At 39.9% G+C, this 27,303-nt stretch overlaps 2 protein-coding genes across 3 annotated transcripts in view; one reads left to right on the top strand and one right to left on the bottom strand.

The window, feature by feature from the left end:
* Positions 1-320: 320 nt before the first annotated feature.
* On the top strand, positions 321-21,999 carry SNW1 (SNW domain containing 1). Of its 2 annotated transcripts, none has more exons than XM_042480068.1 (14): positions 321-465; positions 2,276-2,429; positions 7,226-7,387; positions 12,184-12,279; positions 12,360-12,466; positions 13,078-13,182; positions 13,273-13,342; positions 14,102-14,167; positions 16,486-16,602; positions 16,880-17,021; positions 17,630-17,726; positions 19,943-20,060; positions 20,808-20,974; positions 21,308-21,999. In XM_042480068.1, exons 1-14 carry the CDS (start codon positions 452-454, stop codon positions 21,504-21,506), a joined length of 1,614 nt encoding a protein of 537 aa, XP_042336002.1. In that variant the 5' UTR covers positions 321-451; the 3' UTR covers positions 21,507-21,999. The 2 variants fall into 2 exon arrangements, with proteins under 2 accessions (XP_042336002.1, XP_042336008.1); XM_042480074.1 differs by having other exon boundaries at positions 20,808-21,022; positions 21,268-21,456.
* LOC121926988 (SRA stem-loop interacting RNA binding protein) overlaps positions 21,924-27,303 on the bottom strand; it is a 26,037-nt gene continuing 20,657 nt past the window's right edge. The window contains exons 2-4 of the mRNA XM_042460438.1: positions 24,966-25,109; positions 22,553-22,660; positions 21,924-22,066 (exon numbers count right to left, since the gene is read on the bottom strand). Of these exons, the coding sequence (XP_042316372.1) occupies positions 21,992-22,066; positions 22,553-22,660; positions 24,966-25,109 (327 nt within the window). The 3' untranslated portion in view covers positions 21,924-21,991. The remainder of the gene's footprint in view (positions 22,067-22,552; positions 22,661-24,965; positions 25,110-27,303) is intronic.

Genomic DNA, 27,303 nt, shown 5'->3' with positions numbered 1-27,303 from the left:
ATTAAAAACATAATAAAATAAAAAATAAAATTATTATTATTATTAAAATCATAAAATATTTAAAATTATTATCATAATAAAATAAATTAAAATAAAAACATCATTATTATTAAAATCATAACAAAATGAAAATAAAATAGTTTGTTGTTGTTATTATTATTATTATTATAAAAACTACAAGTCCCGTGAGCCATTTGTCTGCCGCCAACGGCTTCGCAGCCTGTTCAAAAAAACACACACAGAGAAGCGGCTCGTCCTCTGATCGCACTACTGCGCATGCGCATATTAGCCGCGCGCGGGCGCCGCCGTTCGCAACCGACGCCCGCGTGCGGACTACAATTCCCAGCGTGCCTCTGGCTTCCGGGCAAGTTCAGAGGAGGCTGTCATTTCCTAACCGGCCCTCGAAGGAGGAGGAGAAAGGAAAGGGAGGAAAGAGGAGGAGAAAGACAAGATGGCGCTGACCAGGTTGGTTTCTTGCTGCGAAGGGGGCGCTTATTAGGAAATGGAAGCGGGACGTCGCGCTTTTCTCTGTGTATTTGTTTGAATGTTTTCTTTAATGGATCCCTGTTTGTTCTTATGGCTTTGGGAATCGCTTCTGGGCTCAGGGTTACAGAAGGCCCCTTGGCTGCATCTAGACTGGAGAGATAACCCGGTTTGGAGCCGCTTTAACTCTTTGTGTGGCTCAAGGCTATGGAATTCTGGGAGTTGGAGTTTGTCCCCAACTCCCAGAATTCCATAGCAAAGAGGCAGACAACGAGTAAAATGTAGGACCTTCCCAAATAATAGCTGTTAACATTCATATAGTTGAAAATCCCTGAACAGAAAAAGCCAAAGTCAAGCTGCTTCGGGTCACTTTGGAGTACAGTATGCTGTTTAAATGCTGCATGTGTCCTAAGAGGCTGGAAGCCAAACCAAAGCCATGCTCCTCTCTAAGGACTGAAGCAGCCTTATTTTGGCCTGTCTGTTCAGGGCCTTAGTCATACCCAAGTGGCAAACATTTCGAAATTCCTCCTGAACAATTTCCAATTTATGGGAACTCTGGAGAAAACATAAGATAGGGTTTGCTTGGCAAGGTTTTTTCCAGAGGGGATTTGCCTTCGCCTTCCTCTGAGGCTGAGAGAGTGTGACTTGCCCAGGGTCAGCCAATGGGTTTCCATAGCTGTGCAGGGATTTGAACCCTGCTCTTCAGAGTCATAGCATAGGGAATGCAGTTATACGATGTAGAATATATCTCCCCATTTGAATACCAGCTCTGCGATAGTGGTTTCAAGGGAGCCACTTCCATTTTTGCAGCTGCGCTAGTAATTCGAATCCAAGAGTGTAGTTGCCAGTGGTAGTCATTCATCATGTTCAGTAATTGGACAGTTACCGAACCTGAAAAGCCAGCATAAAGAGAGAAATCTTTGTGGGGCTCCCTTTTTCTCCTGCAGACCTTAGAAGTGGAGCCAAATCCCTTCCCTGGATCTGCTATTGGAAAGAGGGTTCGGAAGGAGAGGTTAGCTTCTCGCTTTGCATAAAGCCCATGGCACCGAAGCAATAAAGAAGTGTATTCAGGCAGAACAGACTCATGAACTCGCAAACTCGGTTTAAAGATAAGTCATATTTGGAAACTTGTAACTCAGCACAGAAAATATTGAACTCTTCAGCGGTGTATTAAAGCAATAAAGGCGGCCATATATGCTCCTTACATGAACATGGCAGAACCCACTAGGTGCAAAACTGCATCTTGAACACGAATGTTGTGTATGTTTACTGTGTGTGCAGATATGTTTGTTAATTCTGTAAGATTCTGTTCCTAGAATTTTGAGTGAATAAAACCCTGTATTAAAAGCATTTTTCATTTCAAAAGAGAGTTTTTTCTCCATTTTCTTCAATGTTGCAATGTTTTCACTGGAACAACTGTAATTTTTTCCCTGGGAGGAGAAGCGGGGGTAATAGTTTCTGAAATCTTATCCCCTGCCTTCACGTCTCTGCCCACTCCTAATGCCAGCCAAAGTCTGTGGATTTTTGGTGGCATCGTCTTTGTCTATAAAAAGCTGGTTTAGTTCTCAGTTTGATGATAAGATACAGAAATAGAATGAAGATTAGCCTTTTCTTCCTAGTTGCAAATGCCATCTTGCTGAAACAATCAGGACTGCACTAATATTATAATCAGTTCCTTATAAGCAAAGAAAGAATTGTAGCTTCTTTTTCAAATCCTTTGACAGCAAAAGTATATTGCGTGTGTTGTCAAAAGCTATGTACAAATGTTAATTTTTCTTCTGTGTTTGCTTAGTTTTTTACCAGCGCCAACTCAGCTATCTCAGGACCAGCTGGAATTAGAAGAGAGGGCAAGGTCACAAAGAGTAAGGCAGACTGCGTTGGTGTCTTCACGAAGGGAGCCGCCCCCTTATGGATACCGGAAGGGATGGATACCCCGAATGCTGGAGGTAGGTAATACCATACGGTGTCCTAGTTATAAATAATGATTTGGTTTACTTACCCTTGAAAATTTGAGTCTTCTCTTTTGTGAAAGGACCAATATGTGTTTTCCAGTTATGTTTTCATTTGCTGTTTGTATAGACACTCATCCTAAATACCATTCAGGTGTACATGGTTTGGGTCCAGGTTACGTACAGAATCGCCTCCTCCTGTACAAACCACCCTGTACCTCAGGTCCTCTGAGAAATGTTTGCTCCAGCCAGCCAGGATGAAACTGGCAATGGTTTCCCAGAGAACCTTTTTGTATCCTGCCCGCAGTCTGTGGAATGACCTGCCTGACGAAATATGACAGCTGAAAATGCTGACTGCGTTCAAAGAAGCATTAAAGACATCTCTTCTGGCAGGCCTACCCAGTCAGTTTTAAATCATGACTTTTTAATTTGTATATTATGAGTGTATTTAATGGTTTTATAGTATTGTATTTTACCAGTTGGTTTTATGTGTTTTCAACTGTGTTTCATATTTTAACATGCTGTACCCCACCTACTGCCTTGAGGAGAGGCAAGAAAAAATCACAAATCAAGGTGGTGGTTGTGGTTGATGATGATGCCTGTCCATCCATGCCCCATAGTCGAACCAGAGATAAAAAGATTTATTGGGAAGGTGACACTTAGGACATCTGGCCTTTATTGGACATAGCAGTAGACTAGCACTTGCTAAAATGATGCAGCAAATCTCCTCTTATATTCTCATGTAACATATTTTACATGGATAACTTGACGTGAGGCAGAAACATTTAAAATTCTGAACATACTCTTCTTTCACAGAACTTAGTTTGGCTACTGTATCATCTAGATGTTGCAGAAGTGTCTTTGTCACAGGAATACATTTGCAAGAAATTCAATCTGTGAATGATGAGAACAAAATCATGGTAAACAAAAGGTGGAATCCATCTTGGTCCTTTAATGAAACAGCTTCTGTTAATTGGATGGGGAAGACTGTCCCTCTCCCCACCCCCAGCAATCTTCTTTGCATCGTTCAGTGTTTCCCTCTGGAGAACACAATGGTGTTGCAGGAGAAGGACCAGAGGAGAATGTCCTGTTGTGCAAGCAGATGTTGCTGGATTTCATTCAAAACCAAGGGTTTTAAAAGTAGCCCTAAATCTAGGAGAATTGTTGGGTTCATTGGATTGGCCAAATGGTCTGGCATCTATGGTGCAGTACATTTGCTTGGTGCGTTATGCTGCACAGACCTGGAATTCAGGTTGGATATGGCCCTTGGAGGCCTGGATTAACATTCCACCTGTACTGTGCATTGATTGCTTGATCGTAGAGAAATCGTTATCTCCTGGTCTTGATTCCCCCTTGTGTGAAATGGAAATAAAATGCTTCATGTGACAGCCTGCATGTTAATGATTGCAAAAGACACTGAAAAAGCTTTAGGAGTCAATAGCAATAATGTGTTTAGAAATGTCTTTGAGAACCTTGTTATGAGGAGTTGTACAAAGTTTACATTTGATACAGTTATTTCAAGGTTATTGCCAAAAAGAACTCAAAGTAAATGTGCTTTGGAGTCATGTATCACAAACAAATATCTCGCAGAAGACAACCGATACAGTATTAAGTTAACAGAGTTGAAATACCTATACCAGCCAAGACCCTATCCTAACAAGTTATTGTAAACATGTAAAAAGAAATAAGAAGAAATTGAACTTTATGCTTGCAGAATTATGTAGTGGTTACACAATGTCACATATTAATGAATTGCAATGTTGCACTACGAAATGAGCAGTCACTGCACTTGTGCATCTGCTGTGCACATAAATATGCAATGTGTGTATTCACATACACATCATTGTACAAAAATTTACAATTTGGCAATGGTAACCACATGCAGAACTTTACTTCTACAACCTTGAACAGAATGTGTACTTTCTGCATCAGACAAAAATGTGTAGTTGATTCCATAGGAAAACGTACATATGTGGAAAACACAAAAGAGATTCCAGCAAATATCTGTTAACAACTTTTCTTTTTTGCAAATTTGTTATTTATTTCCCTTTTTAATAATTATTATTGTTATATTCTGTAATTCTGTGCATGCTTTTTGGGGAGTAAATTCCATTGAACACAAAAGAACTTATTTCTAAGAAGGATAACCCTGTTAACTAGTGGTTACCGAATTGTACATTTCACACTTTAAGCCATTGAGAATCTTAACCATGAAGAGTACCTTCTGTGTGAAGTTTCTGAAACATTAGATACATGGGAAGGAAACTAGGGGCTGAAGCAGATGGCCTGGAAGGCATGGCCTCCGGCTTTTCCAGTACCAATCATGCTAGGGCCACAGGGACTGGATGGCCCACTTCCAAACGGTTGAAAATGGGCCACCTGTAGGAATGGATTGTCCTGCTCCTGCCACCTCGGCGCAGGTTTTAAGCGGCTTCCGGCCACTTTAGGGTCATGTGTCATCTGAATGCCATGCCCCCAGAGCGGCTGGAAATTGCTTTATTTGGCCTGTCTGTTTCAGGCCTAGGTGAAATTTGACACAGCACTTAGGACTTGAAGAGAGTGAATCTAAAGATTCTGAAACTAGTTCCCCACATAATCCCATTGATCTGGAAAAGCACACTGTTCCCATTATTCACACCCACCATTCCTACATTGTCTTTCCAAAAAGGGATCATCTGAGCCAGCATCCCATATAATTCAAGAAGCTAATATCAAGTGGTGCTTTGCGTATATTCTTCTCTATATCCAGGCCAATTTCCAAATACTTCAGTCCATTGTTCTGTGTTTCTGCTTCTGTTTTCCCTCGTTGTTGAAAAGAAAATTAGGCACTTCCACCTTTTTGATACATTTGGTAATATCTTAACCTAAATTCAGTAGCATATGCAACGAGATCTTGCAGCACCTTTGAGACTAACAGACAGAATTACTAGCATGAGCTTTCATAGACTTCTGTCTGCTTCCTCCAATCTGAGTGATCACAAGGATAGGAGCAGAAAGGCTAGCAGTAGCTAGAGAGATGGTTGCCAGCTTGAAGCTGCTTTATCTTCACTACATGGCTTCCACAGATAGAATGGCAGTCCCAAGAGCCACGTGAGCTCTGGGAGAGAGGCAGGCCAGACAGTCATGTCCTATTATATAGACATTGTTGAAGCCACCTCTTTTAAAGCACCAAGTATTCCTCCCTCCCCCTCCCTCCTGTGATGAATTGAAGAAATAAGCAACTTCAAACGGATAGCTGTCTCTCCTGGTGCCCTCTACTCCCCATATGAGAAAAGTGAAACTGCTCACATAATGGACTATTGCATGTGTGATTTGAATTAACAGGATACTGGCCAAGATTATCTGAAAGTGTATACATGTACAGCTGTACTTCTAATCTTGCTAATTCTTGCAATCAATTGTCTCCATAATACCTATCATTTTGTACAATGCCTTGCAGAAATATCACCCACCCACGGCCCAACTTTGACTTTTCACATTTTGTGGAAATTGAATTAAAATGGAATTCAGCCTGCATTTGAAATGAATTTAATAGACATTGTTATCACTTACTGTATTGTAGCTTATGGTGGCTTTTTGCTTTTGCAAGGTGGGATACAAGGATTTCATCATTACCCCTTATTTGCTGTTGCTCATTTTTGCCATATTGCATACTGCTTGGAAGGGTTTTGCAGTCTTTGGGGAACGGGGAGGCTTGGTGAAAATGGGGTATCCTGTACTGCAGTAATTTTAGAAGATGGTAATGCAAGGCAATTATTACATAAGCAGAGAGAATAAACATATTATCTTCTCTGATATTTCATTGAAATATCAAACTTTTAATCTTTAATCTGCTTTTAATCAAACAACCACTGTTACCTTCACGTTTTATCTACATCAGTGCCTTGATGTATGTTGAACAGAACAGCTTTCCTAGCTCTTCTAACTAATTTTTCATTATTAGTTTGCCTTCCTATGGTATTTCCACTCAATCTCATATGAACCAGTTACTGCATGGAACACTGATTTGGGAAACATAGTTTGTGCTTATTTGTTGGTGACACTGAAGATTAGGTGTTATATCTGATAAATGCTTTAAAATATTTTGCTAAACAATCTAAAATTGTGGTTTCTTCATGAGGACCCTATTCTGATGTATGATTTCTCAAAGATTGCAAATTTGACTGAGTAAATTCATTTAGAATCTTGGACCTGAACACACAGGCCAAATGAAGCTGCTTCTGGCTGTTTTGGAGGCATGATGTTTACATGACGCACGTTTACAAAGTGTCTGGAAGCTTGAAGGGCTGCAGCAAAAAGGAGCTGGGAAAACCTGACTCCTGGCTGGCACTGGTCAGACCCTGCATCTCTGGGCCCCCTTCAGAGCAGGCTATGGGGTTGGCGGGGTTCAGGTCCTCTTTTGACCAGAATTGAACCAGGCAACTCCTTTGCACCTGCCTTCTCCACCCCATAATCTTAGTTTTATATCACAGCCTGAGAACTAAGGAACTGTCTAACTAGTTCCTTATGTCTGAGCAAATAATGACTTGTGTTTCTTGAACAAGAGCTTCCTGTATAACATGTGATGACACACCTAATGGGATCTTACCAGTACTTTGTTGGGGAGTGAAGGTAAGGCTGTTTGGTAGGAGCATCAGAAGTTGTATCTTATCCAGGTTTGGGGGTACGCCAAAAGTATATCAAATAATATCAGATTAGTTTATGCATTTTGAAAGAACATTCCAGTAATAATTATAGTGTCTTTTTCCTCTTGGGTCAATTCCTTAATTATTTCCACTTTTGTTTCTGTATAGGATTTTGGAGATGGAGGTGCTTTCCCAGAAATTCATGTTGCCCAGTATCCTCTGGACATGGGCCGAAAAAAGAAAATGTCAAATGCATTGGCTGTTCAAGTCGATGCAGAAGGAAAAATAAAATACGATGCTATAGCTCGGCAAGGACAGTCAAAAGACAAGGTAATAGAATTCTTGAGTACTTTTCTGTGGAGCATATATAAGGAAATTATATGATTTTGTTTACTGTATTTTTGGCAGATGTTTTGGGACTGATGCTTGATGCTTTATAAGTCCACTAGTGTAGTGTTGAAGGCACCGATTAGTATTTAATGTATAATATGTCAAACCGCTTTTTTGATAACAAAGAATGTCAAGGTTTCCCATGACATTCTTGCAAACAAACTTGTAAAATGTGGGTTAGAAAAGGTAACTGTTACATGGATTTGTAATTGGTTGACTGGCCGAACCCAAAGGGTGCTCAACAGTGGCTCCTTTTCATCCTGGAGAGATGTGACTAGTGGGGTCCCACAGGGCTCTGTCCTGGGCCCAGTGCTATTCGACATCTTCATCAATGACTTGGATGACAGAATTGGGGCATACTCATCAAAATTGCAGATGACACCAAATTAGGAGGAATAGTTAATACCCCAGAGGACAGGATCAACATTCAAAATGACCTGAATAGATTAGAAAGATGGGCCACAGCTAACAAAATGAAATTCAACACAGAGAAATGTAAGGTACTGCACTTAGGGCGGAAAAATGAAATGCACAGATATAGGATGGGGGACACCTGGCTGAATGAAACTACGTGTGAAAGGGATCTAGGAGTCCAAGTAAACCACAAGTTGAACATGAGTGAACAGTGCGATGCGGCAGATAACAAGGCCAGTGTGATTCTAGGCTGCATCAATAGAAGTATAGTGTCTAGATCAAGGGAAGTAATAGTCCCACCCTATTCTGCTCTGGTCAGGTCCCACCTGGAATATTGTGTCCAGTTCTGGGCGCCACAATTCAAAAACGACATTGAGAAACTGGAGCGTGTCCAAAGGAGGGTGACTAAAATGGTGAAGGGTCTAGAAACCATGACCTGTGAGGAACGACTTAGGGAGCTGGGGATGTTTAGCCTGGAGAAGAGAAGGTTAAGAGGTGACATGATAGCCCTGTTTAAATATTTGAAGGGTTGTCATGTTGAGGAGGGAGTGAGCTTGTTTTCTGCTGCTCCAGAGACTAGAACACGGAACAATGGATGCAAGCTGCAGGAAAAGAGATTCCACCTCAACATTAGGAAGAACTTCCTGACAGTAAGGGCTGTTCAACAGTGGAACACACTCTCTCGGAGTGTAGTGGGGTCTCCTTCCTTGGAGGTCTTTAAGCAGAGGCTGGATGGCCATCTGTCAGGGATGCTTTGATTTAGATTTCCTGCATGGCAGGGGGTTGGACTGGATGGCCCTAGCGGTCTCTTCCAACTCTATGGTTCTATGATTCGCTGCATTCATAAGAAATAATACAAGAATGTATCCCTAGTGTCTGCATATCACAAATTTTTGACCAAACATAAAAAAAGTGCTTGGTCAAGATCACTGAGGCCTGATCTATACATTCAACAGGATGACCCTGTCATCTCATTTGTTAATATTAACAAGCCAGAATGTGAGAGTCTTTTCCTCGCATAATTAAGGGATAGGTGATGCTGTTAATTCTGGCAGCTAATTACAGTGGGTTCTTGTTATCTGCTGGGGTTTTGGTTCCAGGATTCCGTGTCAATAACAAAATCTGTGGATGTTCAAGTCACATTAAATATAATGGCATAGCAAAATGATGTCCCTTATATAAATTGGGAAATCAAGGTTTGCTGTTAGGAATTTATACTTTGTTTGAATATTTTCAAGCTGTGAATGCTTGAATCTGTGGATAAAGTGGTTTGTGCCCATCAGCCTCCTTTGGTTGCGTCCTCAGTACACGGCTATTTCCCTGACACTCAGGGTAGCAGAGATAGGTGTCTATGATTTGTTTCAATCAAGAACAGGTAGCTAAATACATGGACAGATTCTCTGTCACTTGAATACAGGAACCTAACAACAGTGGTGTTAGAAGCTGTGGTATTATCCACTATATTAGTCTATGTGCACATCTATATTCTTTCTTAATTCAGTACAGTGTGCCCACGCCATACGCGGATGCTCTATACGTAGCTTTCTGCTTACGCAGAAGCCGCGTGAAAATATAAAGAATGGTGTGCACACTTGCACATACCCCCATTGTTACCTGTGGTTTGCGAGCAAACGTGAATTTTCCCTTACGCAGGGGTGGGGGTCCGGAACGGATCCCCCACGTAAGGAGAGGGCCCACTGTATATGGTCTTGAAGTGTGCAGCTTAGCTTCTCCCTAAAAAGCCACGTCGTCTTTTTCAGGGTAGGAGAACACCACATATGTACAGCTACCTCAGAACTGTATATCTTGAAGTTTTTGAACTTGCTTGATTCACTTGCTACTCACCCAGAGAAGTGGCAAATTACATGTTTGATTTTAGTGAGCAAAATAGGAGGTCCAATGTTCATCACTGTGAAGTATAAAAGTGAGAGCGAAAAGCATTGAGGAATTGGGATTAATTATTGCTGGAATTCATAAGTGTGATCAAGTCATTTCCTTCCATCCCCCCCCCCAAAAAAAAAGTATTGCTGCCCTTCCTCTTTTCCTCAGTGGAATGGACTGTTTTTCCAAATGCAAGAGTAGCAAGAGCATACTCAGTGTTTGCCTCCATGCATGTGGATAACTAACATATGTTGCACATTGTGCATTAGAATGAGATCTAAGATTGGATGGCAGAAACAGAGACCTTTGAGCAACCACCTTCATATAAAATAGTGAAGGAATTATGAGACATTAGCTTTACAACAGGCAGGACATACCTAGCTGCTTTGAGACAACTTTTGCTCCCTACAGGTAAGCAGACAAGAGGCTAATTGCAAACCAGTTACTACCAGCAACATTTCACCCCATTTACTGCCACTTGTCTCATATACAACAGGTAATAAATTTGGTTTTATCATATTTGAAGTTCACTTATTTTAATGCTGAGAGAATGGGATATTTTGAACTCTTTGGCACGTTACAGACCTCCCAGAAGGGGCGGTCTGCCGCTGCCTTCATTTGCAGCTTGAAGTAACCCCAGCATCCAAACCACGAGGCTCCTCCGCACTGCAAATAAGAAGCGCCAAAATGGCGCTTCTCTTTGCGGTGTGGATATGACACCGCGAGGCACCAATGGTGCACTCGCAGTGCCATATGTGCTGCACGACATGCGGACACAGCCGTCCGCTACGTAAACATGGTGGCCCCCGTGTGGAATGGGCGTCGCCATTTTGTACAGACTCAATCCGTATTTAGGGTTAGGGGCATCTGGAAGTGACGCCCCTTTCCAATCCTAATACGGACCCAGTCCGTACTTATTGCCCGTTTGTAACGGGCCTGTGAGTGAACTTGGTTCTTTATGGTTTGAGAATCTTGATGTTTTTACAATTAATTACCATGAAGAAATATTGCTTTTCAAATGCCCTTCACGAGGCTTTGTAAAATGTATTTCTATCGATACTCATTTAAGGGGCTGTTAATTTTGGAATCCTTGGATGAGAATTGCTAAATGGCTCTTGCAGAAAATTATTTGGGCTGCAGGTCTGTTTTTATAGCTGTGCAAGTGCCATAAAGATTGAGAGGTGCTACTTAGAACAATCTATCTTTTGGGTGAATGTTACCTCCTTGAGTAATGTTAACAATTTGTTTAAATAAGTAGCACAACGTAATTCCAGATGCAGGAGGATTTCATTTGTCATGGTCATTCTTTCTTTTTATCAGCATACTTTTAAAATTTTTGCTTATGAAGAAGGAATTTAGATGTTACAGTATCTCCTTAGTATTCACAGCATTCAATCTATGTAATTGTATGTTTGTTTTGAGAAACATGTTTAGTATTGCTGCCTGTTATGGAAATACCAAACAGCTACCAAGGTATGACACAGTGACCTGGGAGAAGTTTCATAGTTAGAGGCCACTAGGATCACAAAGAAAAATAAGTGCAATTTTATTGACTCCTGGGAGATGTCAGTACGTCTTATGTTGTTGTTGTGTGCCTTCAAGTCATTTCTGACTTATGACAACCCTGTCATGAGGTTTTCTTGGCAAGATTTATTTAGCGGCGGCTTGCTTTTGCCTTCCTCTGAAGCTGAGAGAATGTGACTTGCTCAAGTTTACCAAGTATGTTTCTATGGCCAAGCAGGGATTCAAACCTTGATCTCCAGAGTTGTCATTCCAACACTTAAACCATTGCACCATGCTGGGAAGGGGGGGGGGGCGATAATTCTTGAAGTTGAAGAAACAGTGTTTTGGAAAAGAATAACAGACATTTTTAACTACTCTAGGGCACTGAGATATTTCATATGTGTACTGTTTACATGAAGTATATTCAGCTCCATTTTTCCTCTATACAGATTTAACAGACACTATGAAAATTATATGAAAAATTTAAAATGGGGTTGCTCTTTACAGCAAGAAACACAGTTTCAGCTCTCAAAAAGACATTTGAAATTTGAGAGTGAGTGCTGGTCTTACTATGAGGTCAGGAACGTGGAAGATAACTTGGATTAAGGCACTTAATTTCAGCAAAGCACTTGAAACAATTTGTGCCAGGCTTTCTGATAACAGATTTGCAAAACATCCCTATAACTCAAAATGAAACAATACCAAGTATACAATCATCTACATTCTAGAATTACGAAATTTGTTTAGTCCTATCTGGCGGTTGACAATTAAACATTCTTAAACTGTCTCTAACATTTGTTCCCACCTTTTGACAGATACCCATTCTGTTATGGCACACTCACCTGGTTCCCTTTCTTATTTTTAAAATCCAGAAACCTTCTGTTGTTACTTTTATTTATTGTATTCCCAGACCATTAATGCTGCTTTCATTGTTTCAGGTCATTTACAGCAAATACACAGATCTGATTCCAAAAGAAGTTATGAATGTAGATGACCCTGATCTTCAAAGACCTGATGATGAAGCTGTCAGAGAGGTATTATAGTAAATTGTGTATATAATTATTGAAGCCACTTGCATTCCCCACAAAGGCTTGATATAATATTTCTGTTGTAGCTTACAGAAAAGACCCGGGCAGCCCTGGAAAAGTCTGTCTCCCAGAAAATTGCAGCAGCCATGCCAGTCCGAGCAGCAGATAAACTAGCTCCAGCTCAGTACATCCGGTATTCAATACTTTTATATTGTTTAAATCTTTCTGCATACAAAGTTTAATACAAGGCGTTTTTGTGAATATAAAACAATAATTATCTGAGGGCACAAGCAGTTACATGAGAATGTTGAGACCTTATTGCTGTTTAATGAAATGTGATACTAGCCTTATTATAGAGAACATGATGTACTTGGCTATGCAGAGTAAACTATGCCGCTATATGTGTTTCCTACTTTGCTTTTCTGGTAATGAAAATTTTCTTGACAAATATATGATGGTCTTTATGGTCCATAAACTGAATAGCACAATTATGTCAATGAAACTATGGGTTTGAGATACAGAGCATCCAGCTGAAAATATATTTTTATTATCCATTCTCTAAAATTGTATAGGAACTGGAACATCAGGTTCTGTCCTGTAGTTGAAATGGAGCTCTCTAGTCAGTGTATGCACATTTCAAAATCACAATCACTCTCCTCATTGTGCACACCTATCAAGGTGTGTAACTTCTAACAAAAACTAAAACACTGGCAAAAAATAAAAATAACAAATCACATTACAATCCAGATGGGAAGAGGGTCTGTACTGCTGGTTGATAGTTAAATATCTTGTTTTCTTTTCTAGATACACACCATCACAGCAGGGTGTGGCTTTCAACTCTGGTGCAAAACAGAGAGTTATTAGAATGGTGGAGATGCAAAAGGACCCAATGGAACCACCACGATTTAAGTGAGTTTCTGAAGTTGTGCTTACATCATGGGGGGGACAGGGGATGGAGAATTAAAAAGTCCTAATTATGCAATGATTTTTACATATTAGGATTAACAAGAAAATTCCGCGTGGGCCACCATCTCCTCCAGCTCCTGTAATGCATTCTCCTAGCAGAAAGGTAATGATTTTGCAGCTATGTTCTTGACTTTTTTTTAGATCCAATCCACAGAGTTTGGAGTATTTAGCTTTGTGCTGCTTGAGTCATATGAAAGTCATTCAGAAGATTCATGCTAAGAATAATTTTGTAAACCGCTATGATCTTTAAGGAATAGCGGTCTAGAAATAAACTTTCATTCATTCATTCATTCAATTAGAAAGGATTAAAAAATTGCCAATACTGTCATACCTCTATAAAAAACTGTGATGCAACCACACTGGGAATGCCATTTATGGTTTTGGTTGCCATGTTGAAGAAGGTGCAGGGACCTTTGCCTGATAAACCTTGCTTGATTTGTTAGGTATTTGGGCAGTATGGTGGAATTTGTAGGTGAACACATCACTCTCTGAACTGCTCCTTTTCAAGCCCAAAATTATGTTCATTTAAGCGCACCAGGAAAGGATGATGCAAAGAACTTCCTAGCTTTGTAACTTTGTATCTTTGAAATAATACCCCAGAGATCCAGGAGTTTCTAATACAGAGGAACTCTATATGAGTAATATAGAAACTTTTAAAATGCAGTGGTTCTGGTCTGAATTATTGAGGAAAACTGAACATGTCAATTGCTGGGAGGGGGGATCTGCTATGTTTTCAGTTGGCATTTATTTTTATATTTATATTATGTTTGTTTCGTTATTACTATGCTACTATAATTTAGAATGGGAATGAATCCTCTGCCCATTGGTAAAGATCTAAAATCTCTATCTCTTCTCTGTGCAGATGACTGTAAAGGAGCAACAAGAATGGAAAATTCCTCCTTGCATTTCAAACTGGAAAAATGCAAAGGTAATTAATTTATCATAATCTCAGTATTTAGTGTTGCATCTTTGGCCAAAATACTAAAAGTGTCTGTTATTTGAATGTTACAGTAAGCCCTTTTTATACTGGATCCAAGCATCCACAGTTTGAAAATGTTCAGACTAGTATAAATTTCAAACATCGAACCTTAATTTTCCATTTTTTATAAGGGACACCATTTTGCTATGTAACGAACAACCTTTCTATTGTGGCAGCAGGGGCGTAGCCAGGATTTTAGGAAGGGGGGGGGATCCAGACTAAGTGCCACTATTATAATGGGGCTTGGGTGTAGTGGTGCAGCAGTACGCGCCATTCGTTTTTCTAATGAAAGGGGGGGTCCGGACCCCAAGGACCCCCCTTGGCTACATCCCTGGTGGCAGGCGCTTGGGACTTTTGTTATACCACCGCTTCCACCAATTTATGTGAAGGTCTCTGCCCACCTTTTACCTTGACACTGGCTCTTCAGACCCTGCTCCCACGTAATTTATGTGAAGGGCCCCAAGATATTCTCCTGTGATGGCCCCACACCCCTCCGTTTCTAAAGATCAGTAGCATGGTTTGATTTCAAAACACAGGGCAAGTGGATATTCAAACAAAAATGAAAGTTTATTTTAAAACAGACTGGAAAAAGGTAATTTGGACATGAAGTTGTTACTGTGTCTTTCTTGGTTACATATATACAGGTTTGTTTTTAAATCTTAATAACTCAGCCACACAGGCTATAATATCCCTCAGGAAATTATGTAACCTAAACCCCTCTTTCAGAGTGGCTACACTGAGTCTCTCTTCTCTAGACTCCCAAACTAATACTGTCCCTCTCTGGACCTATAAGACCCTTTTTTGGTCTGTGAATAACACCTCACTCTAACAAAAAATATTTAATGGGACTTGAGCATCCACGGATTTTGTTATCCACAGGGGATCTTGGAATCAAATCCCAGCATATAACAAGTGTCCACTGTACTTTAAAGCTTCTGTTGGTCAGTAAACTAGCTCTTCCATAAAGGTTGCAGTGATAAGGTTTGACTCTCCTTGCCCTTGTATGCTAGGATTACCAAGATAACAAAGAATCAAGACTGCGCCACCAGGGAGCCCTGGTGGCGCAGTGCTTAAATGCCGGTACTGCAGCCACTCAATCACTCACAGCCACAAGGTTGTGAGTTTGATTTCAGCTGGGGATCCAGGATCAGTTCAGCCTTGCATCCTTCCAAAGTTTCTAAAATGAGTACCCAGTTTGTTGGGGACAATTAGCTTACACATTGTAAACCCTGTATGATCAGTGAATGAATCCATTTTAGTAAAGTTTGGTTGTAAGGTGAACATGAAATTCTAACTACTGAGTATCTGATTGCCAGGAGGCCTTTTTCTGGAAAGTGTATAAGGCCATAAAATTCAGTCTAGTCAGTCAGTTGAGAGCAGTTGTTCAAGAAAGAACAGCTAGTAACAGATTGTCAAAAAGGAAGAAGCAGCCAGAAAATGCTAGGTAGGACCTGAAGGTTGAAAGAAGAGAGCAAGCTGTGGCAGGCATCATTTGAGCAAACAGAGAAAGAATGCACTCTAGGGAAAAGGTCCTCCTTATTTTTCTTTCTCTAGTAAGAGATAACTAGGAATAATGATCTTTGTATTGTATGAATAAAATCAAGGAAGTTTAAAGATGGTTTGAAACTAGATTTATCAATGCTGTAATTAATTCTAATAAAAGGACCTTTGTGTATTTTACAAAATGATCATAGTATTAGTGTAACAGTCAGTTTCTTTATCTTTCAAAAACTGGTAGATAAAATTAATGCATCTTTTTGTGTAGCTATTCAGAAAACAAGTTTACTGGAGCATTCTAATGAGAAGTAAGGATGAGAGCCAGCATGGCATAGTGATTTGAGTGTTGGACTATGACTCTGAAGACCTGGGTTCAATTCCCCGCTCGGCCATGAAACCCACTGGGTGACCTTGGGCAAGTCACATGCTCTAATTCTCAGGGGAAGGTAATGGCAAATCCCTTCTGAACAAAACTTGCCAAGAAAACCTGTGATAGAGTTACCACATAAGTTGGAAATGACTTGAAGGCACACAACAAAAACAACAGCAAGGATTTGGAATTCAAAGACATAGCTGTATTAGTCTGGGAAATCAGTATGCAACAGGATCTTGTAGCACCTTTGAAACTAATGAAAGGAAGAAGTTGGTAGCATGAGCTTTCATAGACTTGAGCCTGCCTCCTCAGATGCATGTTCTGGGATTTGGGACAGGTTTCTTTGCGGACCATGTGTGTTCCCAGTGATTAATTGTCTTATTTGTTTTCACTCCAGGGTTATACAATTCCATTAGACAAGCGCCTGGCTGCGGATGGTAGAGGACTGCAGACAGTACATATCAATGAAAACTTTGCCAAGTTGGCTGAGGCTCTCTACATTGCTGACAGAAAGGTCAGGCCTTAGTTTGCTCTCCACTGCATATTTTTTGGAATGTTTTTTCCCCATGAAACAAATCTGAGAAGCACTGAAATTTTTGGATAGTTACTTTAATGAGAACACTGTGATTATCATGTTGCAGGAACTCTAAACCCATACTTTGTTACTATCTTCCTTGCTTGGCCCAAAACACCTTAGGGCTACAGATTATGGGTTACATATGTTGTTTATCTTGCAACTGAAAATGTAAAAGCCAGGTATCCTTACAGTTGCTGTTCTTCGACTTGTACAGGCTCGTGAGGCTGTAGAGATGCGAGCCCAAGTGGAACGGAAGATGGCCCAGAAGGAAAAAGAGAAACATGAAGAAAAATTGAGGGAAATGGCGCAAAAGGCCAGGGAGCGAAGAGCTGGGATCAAAACACATGTGGAAAAAGGTATTGTTCTCCTATCCTCCTGTTTGGTTCTCATAAATCAGTGGTTCTTAACCTGTGGTCCAAGAATACCCAGGGTGTCTGCTCAGATCACCACCTCCCCACAGCAGAATGGCTATGTGACAAGAAGCTGGCTGGGCCTGTGTGTTGCTGGTCCTGTGGCTGGTTAGCCACAGACCAGGAGCAGTCCAATCTATTATCAGAAATGCTTCAACTCCTCCTCTTATTTTTCTTTTTTTACTTCTTCATCAGGAGGAAAGGAGACTGAGACAGGAGAAGGAAGGAGAGAGGGAAAGAATGCTTCCTCAGCACTAGTGTCAGCTAACACTAACTGGGGCATTTACACACAGCACAGCTCTCTGCAGCCACCACCTGCCTGCCCTATGTCCTCCATACTCCATTTTGTGGCATATAATCTTTAGTAAATATTTTTGATTCTTCTAAAGTTTCTGGGCCAGAGAAAGAATACCTAGTCTAATCTCATATAGGTACAGAAATGTTAGACCCTTCATTTTCTCAATGTTTACTTCACTTTCCACTGTGGTATTACTTAATAAACAATACATACAATAATAGCTATGTATCATTTTGAATTTCAAATGTACTTGTAGAGGATGGAGAAGCTAGAGAACGTGATGAAATTAGACATGACAGAAGAAAAGAGAGACAGCATGACCGAAATCTTTCCAGAGCAGCACCTGACAAAAGGTAACATCATTCAACTCATATACAACTGGTACTTAACCCCAGACAAAGGAAATGGGAGCAATTATAGACTGATATTCATATTAGCTGTAATATAGCAGCTCCATTATCCTGAAGTTTTGTTGTACAATGACTTCCTCAAAGCAAATTGGCACACTGATAGCAGTATACCTTCAGAGAAAGTTAGTGATTGTGCATGAATTTTTTTCTGCACTTCCTGTGGTATAATTGAGAAAGAACCCTTCAAGTGGAACATGGAGGCACAAATTCTAGATACTGGTTCCTCATTTATTCTTCAGCCATCCCAGAGGAAGATCCAAAGTTGTACAAGGAAACATCACATTGCCCATACATACTGAATTCTAGAAATGTTGCAACTTGAAAAAAAATCAACTTATTCTAATGAAAGGGAAGACTGACACCTGGGAAAGCAGTTATAAAGTATCATTACAGACACACAAACTTGTTTCAGAAGTGATGCTTGGCTAAAGAGCTGCTGCTGAAACATGACAGGTTCTCCTCCCCCGCTGTATCATACAGACTATTTTCCTAGCTCACTGTCTTCACTGTTCATGCCAAATCTCTTTCTTTGCAGGACAAATTAATTTGTGCTGAGAGGATGGCCAATTTAAATGTATTTTAAAATACATATATGTGTATTTTTTTTAAATATACCAAATATTTTTCACCAGTTAACACATTAAACTACATATTATCTTTTAAATTTCATTTATAATCTTTATATCTGACCACGGTTTACCCACTCTTAACCATTCCAAGAATTGGGCAATAGAGAAAAACTATATTGAATACATTATCTCAAGCTCATAGTCCATGTAAATCTTGAATTCTTTCTTGTATTCCCCATCTGCAGCAGTTCTCTAGGCAGATGTCACCAGTCCTTCTCCATACTCCCAGGTCTTGCACTCTTTTTCGGCCTGAAAACCTTTAATCTCACTAAAACTCTGCAAAACTGTATTTTTCTCACCAAAATTAAGCCTTTTAAACTTAGTCAGCTCCTGCCAGTCACACATTTCCTAAACATTCTCTTGGGCTGCCCTCTTTCTGTTTCCATCACTTCCCATTAAACCTGGGCCTCTTCATGTTCTTTGCATTCCTGTTCTACTGTATAGATACCAGTTTCTCTACGAGTTCCCCTTCTGCATCTTTGCTATCAATTATTTTCTCTCTCACTTCCTTAAAGATTTCATCCCAGATTTCTGGGCTTTAAAAATCTTTTCCCAAATAATCCTCATTTCCATCAAGACTTGTCATTGTTACTATTCAGTATGTTTTTGCTTATTTTGCTTAAGTTTACTTCTGTTGCCATCAGTACAGTAGCAATGTTGAGTTGCCAGCTTATCTGTTGTTCTCTGAACAAGGTTCACGAAGACTCACATTCCAAGGTAAACAAATTGCTACTCACACGCTGCTTCCTTTTTGTTTCTTCTTCATTGCATTGGATAGTTTGTTGTTAATTGCCTATATATGAAATACTTCCAAGTCACCCTATCCTGAACCTCCCTGCTCAGTTTCTGCAGACACATGGCCGTGGTTTCTCGTATTAAATCTATGCAGTCTTCCTCTATTTCCTACTGCCTCTAGCTTAAATCCAATAATTTTCTTCACTTGATTAAAAAAAGCTAGTTTTGTAGGGTTTGCTAACACAGTGAGGTGAGTTGTAACTGCCTGTTTTTTCCATTCTGCCCACAATTATTGATCACCAGTGTGTCAACGTGATCACCAGAAACAGAGCATGTAGACACCTGTGGGTTATCCCCTGGGTTCCCCTAGATCCAGAGAGCATTTGTCACAGGTCCAAACACAGTTTGACTAGATCACCATGTTCTGCTGTGAAGGATTGCAAGGGATTACTGTGCTCAACCATTACTATTCTGGACGTGGGAAACCAATTTGAGGATCAAGTGATATTATCCACTGTGTGATCTAAGAACTAGAATTAGGAACTTTAGAACTAGGAATTCAGAATCTGTTCTTGCAGTATATCTCACCAAAGACAAATGCAAAATATTCTTCCTATTTAGAATATAAACAAGCCAGTAGACTTCACAGCTTATTTCATATGTATGTATGTACTAACAAAACATAACCTCCTCTGAACAACTCTTGCCAAGAAAACCCCAAGTTAGGTTCACCATCATTAAAAATGATTTGAAGGCATAAAGCAACAAATCTAATATACAATACTGTTTACCCAGGTCAAAGCTGCAAAGGAATGAGAACAGAGATATTAGTGAAGTCATTGCCTTGGGTGTTCCCAATCCTCGAACATCAAATGAAGTTCAGTATGATCAGAGGCTCTTCAACCAAAGTAAGGTAAGCAACTCCTTCCATCACCATATGGAGGTAGATAAAGTAACCCCCCACACACAAAAATTCAACCTATCTCTGCTGTTGGATGTAGAGTATAAACTTTTAAAAAATGGTACAAGTTCCAAACTCAACAGTATATTTGCCTTTTAATTCTACAGCTAGTTCATGGTTTAAATCTAAATCAGTGTATAGGGTTGTAACAGCAGTAGTTTAACTGAATGCCTACAATTCTCAGTTAATTCTAGTAAGATACATTTGTAGGGTCAGACTGCACAAGTAGGAGATTAAGGAAATTTGACCTTTGTTAATTTACATAATCAAATCTGTCTTCCAGGCTTGGAGGGTACAGGGTTTTATTTAATGTTAAGCTAGTGGGGAAAGTATGAGACAGCAGTTTTCTACTGGTGACTATGCAAGGGTTAACAGAACAGCTACATCAAGACTCAACATCCTAGTAGTTCTACCCTTGTTGTCTTTTGTAATGTTAGTATGAAATGTTCTGAATCACTTTTAAAAAAGAAAAAGAGGAAAGGACCACCAAACTTAAAACATTCTTATAGGGAGATTCTTTTCTGCCAGTGAATATAGTGTTCTGATGCTAATGTAGTCAGTTTAATTAATAGAATTTATATCCCACCTTTCTCCAAGGATGGGATCCAGGGGTTAATTTTCAGTGTAGCAATGTTGATTCATGAAGAACTTGTTCAGGATAGTATCCTAATAACACAGAATGCTTTTGTATTCTGATAGGGTATGGACAGTGGCTTTGCGGGAGGAGAAGATGAAATTTACAATGTTTATGACCAGCCCTGGAGAAGTGGTAAAGACATGGCCCAAAATATCTACAGACCTAGTAAAAATGTGGATAAAGACATGTATGGAGATGATCTGGAAGCACGAATAAAAACTACAAACAGGTATGAAGACATACATAAAACTGAAGTTTTAGAGATTGTATTTATAACTACAGTGGTGCCTCGGGTTACGAAATTAATTCGTTCCGCGGCCGCTTTCGTAACCCGAAAAGCCTTCGTAAGCCGAAATGCCATAGGCGCTAATGGGGAAAAGCCGCGGTTCCGTTTAAAATAGCGCCAAAGTTTTTTCGTAACCCGAAAAAACATTCGTAACCCGGAACAATTATTTTCTATTGGATTTTTTCGTATCCCGAAAATTTCGTAACCTGGGTAATTCGTATCCCGAGGTACCACTGTACTGTACTGCATCTTCTGGTATTTTTTTGTCTCTCACAGGTTTGTCCCTGATAAAGAATTTTCTGGCTCAGATCGCAGACAAAGAGGTCGAGAAGGACCAGTTCAGTTTGAGGAAGATCCTTTTGGTCTGGACAAATTCTTAGAGGAAGCCAAACAGCATGGGGGCTCAAAAAGGCCTTCTGATAGTAGCCGCCCTAAAGAACATGAGCATGAAGGCAAGAAGAGAAGGAAAGAGTAGTGAGACTATATTCACTACTTTGAACATTTATGTCTACCCTACAGGGGGCTGTCTGAATCAACTGGCAGCTCATGTATGGTGGCTATAATGTGTGATGAGTCTAACAGGACAATTTTATCCACAGAACCAAGGGAAAAGTGAAAATTGGACCACTGAATTTTATAGGTTCTGTATTTTGAGAACTAGCTGTGCCATTCTCCTTTATTTTTACACAGGTAGAGCTCTGTTCTCTTGTGTTATGTTTGGAATATGCTGCTTGATGTACCCTATTCTTAGTTAAAGCTGCTTATTCCAGTTGATACTACTTCTCCATGTACATAATGAATCCTGCTTCTGCTGAGTTGTATGTGAAAGGGGGAAGGGTATTGTGATTGTATAATTCATCATAAGCTTATAGAAACAGCTGGATTCCTTTAATTGAGGTGAATACATATCCAAGTTTATTTCTGTTTCTTTACATAGCAGCGAAATAAAATATCCTTCCTTTAACTGATGTCAGCAATTCTTCGGTCTGAATGTTGTCCTGGAAAAACTCTATTTCTCTGGTGTTTAACATCAAGCTGAAAGATTTAATACACATAATTGGTTACAAGACAGTAGAAACTACTTGAATCTATTACAATTTCAAGCTCAAAAGTCACTCTGGAGGCAATATTCTGCTCAGGTCAAAACCAATTCTTCATAAAATACTTTCTGCAAGTTTAAAGATGTATTTCAAACCCTTAATCAACTATTGTACTAGTTTGTAGGGCAGGCATATGTTTACTAATGTACATTCCCATAACAAATTCTTTTTAACATTTATAAAGCTGTCTTGTACATCCAAGGTGCTGCTATATAATTTTCAGGCATAGATGAAAATATAATTCAAAGGAGCTATGCATACAGTATCACAAAGCTTTTTAATTATACCATTTTTTCAAACAATTGCCCTTATTTTTGAATGTTTTCTAAAAATCAAGAGTTCAGATACAACTCTTGTCATACACATGAACAGCTGAGTCAAAAAAGAATAACCTTAGTATCTACAGTACCAAATGTCTTACCTTAACTCCTTCTAAAATATGAGAGTCCTTCTGCAAGGCATTTTTGAGACCTTCCTCTGTAGAAAATCCAACCCAGCAGAAGCCTTTGTGGAATCCTGTTTCTTTATCCTATCAGCCAAGACATGTTACATTAATTGATTTTGTTTAATAGATATCAATAAACTTTCTGGATTCTCTAACTATGACCTGGTGTGCTTAAATAAATCACATATCAGCCCTTTGCACCTTTTGTAGCAGGGCTAGAGAAAGTGTGCCCCTTCTTCCCCCATTGAAATTACTGAAATATTATTTTTTGTTAATTTTTGCCAAAATCTCAAATGCAAGCAAGGATGCAGAAATGGAGAAAGTAAGTGATCCAGTGCCACTTCAAGCTGGCATTTCAGTACACTGAATAGTGCAGCCCATGGGATGGTCAAAGGGTGGAAAATTGTTCAAAGATGAAATTAACCTGACTCAACAATATTATCCAGAAAATTGTGAATGTAAATTTAGTGTTTCAACTACTGAACCAAATACAGTTGCCACCCCACCTCCCTCCCCCCCCCCCCCCACTTCCTCGTTTCCCATTCATGGCTGTTTGATTAGTATGTTCTCTCTAGGAATCCCTAGGTCCTCCCACGTGATTATATGGTAAACTTCCACTAGAAGTCATGTTGGAGGACCTAGAGAGAAGTGTTCTCTCAGGAGCAAAGCAGAATGTTGGGAAAGAGCAGCCTCCAGCTGGGACCACACAGCCCACTCCCAAAGCAGGCCGCCACAAGTCTCAAGCCACATCACCAGGAGTCAGTTTAAATCAACTCCTTTTGGTGGCATGCATACCATGGAGTCAATAGGGATATGGTGCTGCACCACAGGAAAAAAAAAAAGAGGAATTCAACATGTTTTAGCAAACTTTCCCAAAGCTAACAATATGCACATATGAAATAAAACAAGTAGGTCAGGTTAGCATTGCATCAGTTTAAAACACACACACACTTTGAATTGTGCCTGGAAATGAACTGATAGCCAGTAAAGCAGTTTCAACGAGGGGTTATATGCTCCCTGTAACTTACTCCAGTCAGCATTCTGGCCACCACACTTTGAACCCACTGAAGTTTCTAAACAGTTTGCAAAGGCACACTGTGTGTTACAATAACCCAAACATGATATAATGAAGGCATGTAGCCAGGTCTAAAATTTCAAGGAACGGGCAAAGCTGGCACACTAGTTTTAGATGTGCAAATGCACTCCTGGCCAGTGCTGAAACCTAGTCATTGAAGCTCAGAATTGAATCCAGGAGAACACCCAAATTATGAATCTGAGATTTCAGGGGCAGTATAACCCCATCCAGTACAGGCTACATCCCTACTCCCTAAATTGCCTTATGACTGACCAGGAGAGCCTCTGTCAAGTCTGGATTAAGTTTAAATTGTTCGCCCTCATCCAGTCCATTACTAACAGGAGATTTTGGTTCAGTACAAAGACAGCTTCCTTGAAATCAGATGGGATGGAGTTGGCCATCATCCACATACAGCCCTCCTTAGAGCTAGTGGAGAAGACTTTCTCTTGGTCCCACCGCCATCACAGGACACAAGAGAGGGCCTTTTCAGTGGCTGCTCCCACTCTGGAAAGCCATCCCACAGGAATCCAGCCTAGCCCCCTCCCTGCTTTACTTTCACTGGCAGGCAAATACCTTTTTGTTTAAGCAAGCTTTTAATTTATAAGTGAGGAGCCTTTTTATGGGATATTTTATCTTTCTTTTCAAACTCTGTATGCCTTTTAAATAATTTTATATAGTTTAATGTTTTTTTATTTTGTTTTTTTTACTATTCTGGGTTTTTAGTGACTCTTTCTGGGAGCTGCCTTGGGTCCCTCTTTGGGAGAAAGGCAGCATACAAATGTAATAGATACATAAATTCAGTTTTATTTATGTACTGAGACTTAGGCTGTATCAAAGTAGCCCCTTCAGCCCATAGTTGCCATTCAGGGAGTAGAGACTTTAACCAATTTCCTCCTCCCTACTGCAGATCCACAAGACTAAGAAACCCTTTGGAAGTGTTTATTCCATAAGTGAAAATCCACTTTCGTAACACTGAATACCATTATTTAATTTTAATCTATTTTTCACAACCACAGTCTAAATTTTTAACTAAAATTAAGTTATAACAGCATGTGTATCAATACAGTAGTACTATGTAAAAATAAGATGTGTTAATTCTTTATACTGGACTTAATTAATTTTCCACAGCTGAGAAACTAGCTTTACTGGGATATTAAAGTGCAGGGGTAGAGGTGATATGCTAAATACCATGTCAGACTGGTTACAGTTTAAAAGTAAGTATACAGTAACTCTACAGATCAGTCAAATATTCTATCTAAAGTTCTACTTAAACAATATTTTATTTTGGTTATAAATAATAGTAATAATACTTACAAATGGCAATAAGCATTTTTTGACAGTGCCAAACTGTGCAAAATATTCCCTTACGTCATCTGTAAAAAGAAGAAGGCAAAAAACATTAAGACAAATCCAGCTATTCGGGATTGGGTACAGGTTTATAGGGCCACATTGGTGGGCCTCACAAGATTAATGACAACAGTACACAAAAACAGGCAGCAGCATTCTGAGCAACTGAGTTGAGCCAGCACATGAATTTCTCCCAAGGCCCTGAAGTGATGTTACATAAGAAGCCTGTAGGGAATTTTAATACGAATTTAGATACAACTGCCTGGTACTATGCAGAATATTGGCTTTAAAAAATGAAAAGGGAATATACTTCAGACACCGGGGTGAACATTCCCATCAGGCTGGGACCTCCGCAGCTACTTACACATGCTACAGCCAAGATTACTACACGTTTAACTTCGCCCTACAGTTATAAAATGTTTGCCCACACAGAAATGAGACTAACAGCTGAACATAGTTTTTCCCCACATATAATACTAGCACTGGCCTGTACACATTAGTTGTAGCTATGTAATTCCTGTGTCATCATACACCTCCATCTGAATTTAGGCTACACCTAATCTCCATGACTTGCAACATGTATAGCCACCACCACAGACTGATAACAAATGGCAATCTAAGCAAGTATTTATTATTAGATTTCTACCCTACTTTCCCATAAAGGCCTGTTGACTAATATGATGAAATAAATAATTGAAAAAACAATACTCTAAAGCATTTTTAAAATTGCAAACAAGGGCATATAAAAATAGTAGACTACATTTAAAAAAGAGAATTTAAAACAGCATGTTGCAGAGTGCCTTCAGTGGGGAAATGGGAAATTATTTAGGGCTGATATGAACAATATCAGAACCAGATGTTAGAATGAAAGAGTGGTGTATATAAGCCTAATAAGCACATTGTATCTTCCTCAAAAAGATGGAAAACCCAAGTTCAAATTACCAACATGTGGTTTTGTAACAGAAAATCCTATCTCTTGGGGGTGCAATGCAAGGATGTCATTCCATGTATCCTCAGAAGGAAGGACACATTTCCTATGTTTCCATGAAGAAATACCAATGCAAAGAATGAGCAAATGTTTGTTTTCCTGTAGTTATCCATGCTGGATAACTTGTATTCAGATTGCAAATTGGGATGTCACTATGATGCTGCGCTGAAAGTTCAGAGTACTTTCATATCTTAATTATTTCTATCCCTTTCTTCCAACAAGTACAAATCAGTGTATATGGCTGTCCTCCTCTCCAGTTTAAACCTCACAAGGTGAGACAGGTCAGGCTGAAAGAGAAACTGGTTCAGGGTCATGCTATGAGTTTCATGGCTTAGGACCTGTGCCTCTCAAAGTGCAGTTCAACACCACAACCGCTACCTGTTACTCTTAAAATCAATTCAGCAATCTTTGCCTTCCAACCTCTCAGCAAACAGTTATTTGGAAAAATCACTGTGTGAAGATGTGCAGTAATTTAGAGCGTTTATATTATTTTAATACAAGTTCGCCTTATGAGTTACGCTCTTATCCCATCTCTCCCTCAATGAACACAAAGCAGTCTTCGTAGCTGTCTTCCTTCTTTATCCTCACAATGACCCTGCAAAGTCTATCAGACTAAGAGGGTGACTGATCTCACAGCAACCAGTGAATGTCAGAACTAAAAAAAAAGGGAGGGGATGAACTTTTGAGTCCAGTCTTTTAAGTCTTAAACAATATACTGTCTTTCCTACACAATTTCCGCTAACATTCCCTTTCAGCCTCTTTCTAGCCTTTCATTCTCTTTCTTTCCAACATGGGGCTCTTGCTGAACAAGACTGGTGGGTCCTTCCCATTCAAAAGCTATGGCAAAATACTGAAGGGGAATTACAAAATGAAAGCGAGGTGGGGAAGAGGACATGCGTATAGAAGATCCTGCAGGTGGAGGGAGAGAAGCAACTGTCTTAACACAAGAACGAATGCAGAATCTGTCACCCAGAGAGTGAGAGCAAGCATCTGCACAGCAGAAATAATCCGGTTTGACACCCTTTAATTGCCATGGCTCAATGCCATGGGATTCTGGAAATGGTAGTTTGTTGTGGCACCATGATTGCCTTAGGGTCACCATAAGTCCAAAATGACTTGAAGGCAGACAATAAATATCCTAAAGGCACTAGATCCTGTATGATCTCGGAAGGTAAGCAGTGCCAGCCCCCTCCAACCAGGACCAGAGGCTGAAGGAACTGGCAAACCCACCTCTTGAGTATTCCTTGCTTCAGAAAACCACGTGAAATTGATGGGGTCATTAAAACCTGACAGGGAACTCCAAGGCACACACACACA

Source organism: Sceloporus undulatus, chromosome 1 (assembly GCF_019175285.1).
Source record: "Sceloporus undulatus isolate JIND9_A2432 ecotype Alabama chromosome 1, SceUnd_v1.1, whole genome shotgun sequence".
Classification (NCBI taxonomy): Eukaryota; Metazoa; Chordata; class Lepidosauria; order Squamata; family Phrynosomatidae; genus Sceloporus; species Sceloporus undulatus.
Note: the sequence above shows the minus strand (reverse complement) of the source record. Positions and strands in the feature narration are given on the sequence as shown.

Coding starts and splice junctions, on each gene's coding strand:
- SNW1 (XM_042480068.1), top strand. Junction 2,430..7,225: donor GGATACCCCGAATGCTGGAG/GTAGGTAATACC, acceptor GTTTCTGTATAG/GATTTTGGAGATGGAGGTGC. Junction 17,727..19,942: donor AGAGCAGCACCTGACAAAAG/GTAACATCATTC, acceptor CTGTTTACCCAG/GTCAAAGCTGCAAAGGAATG.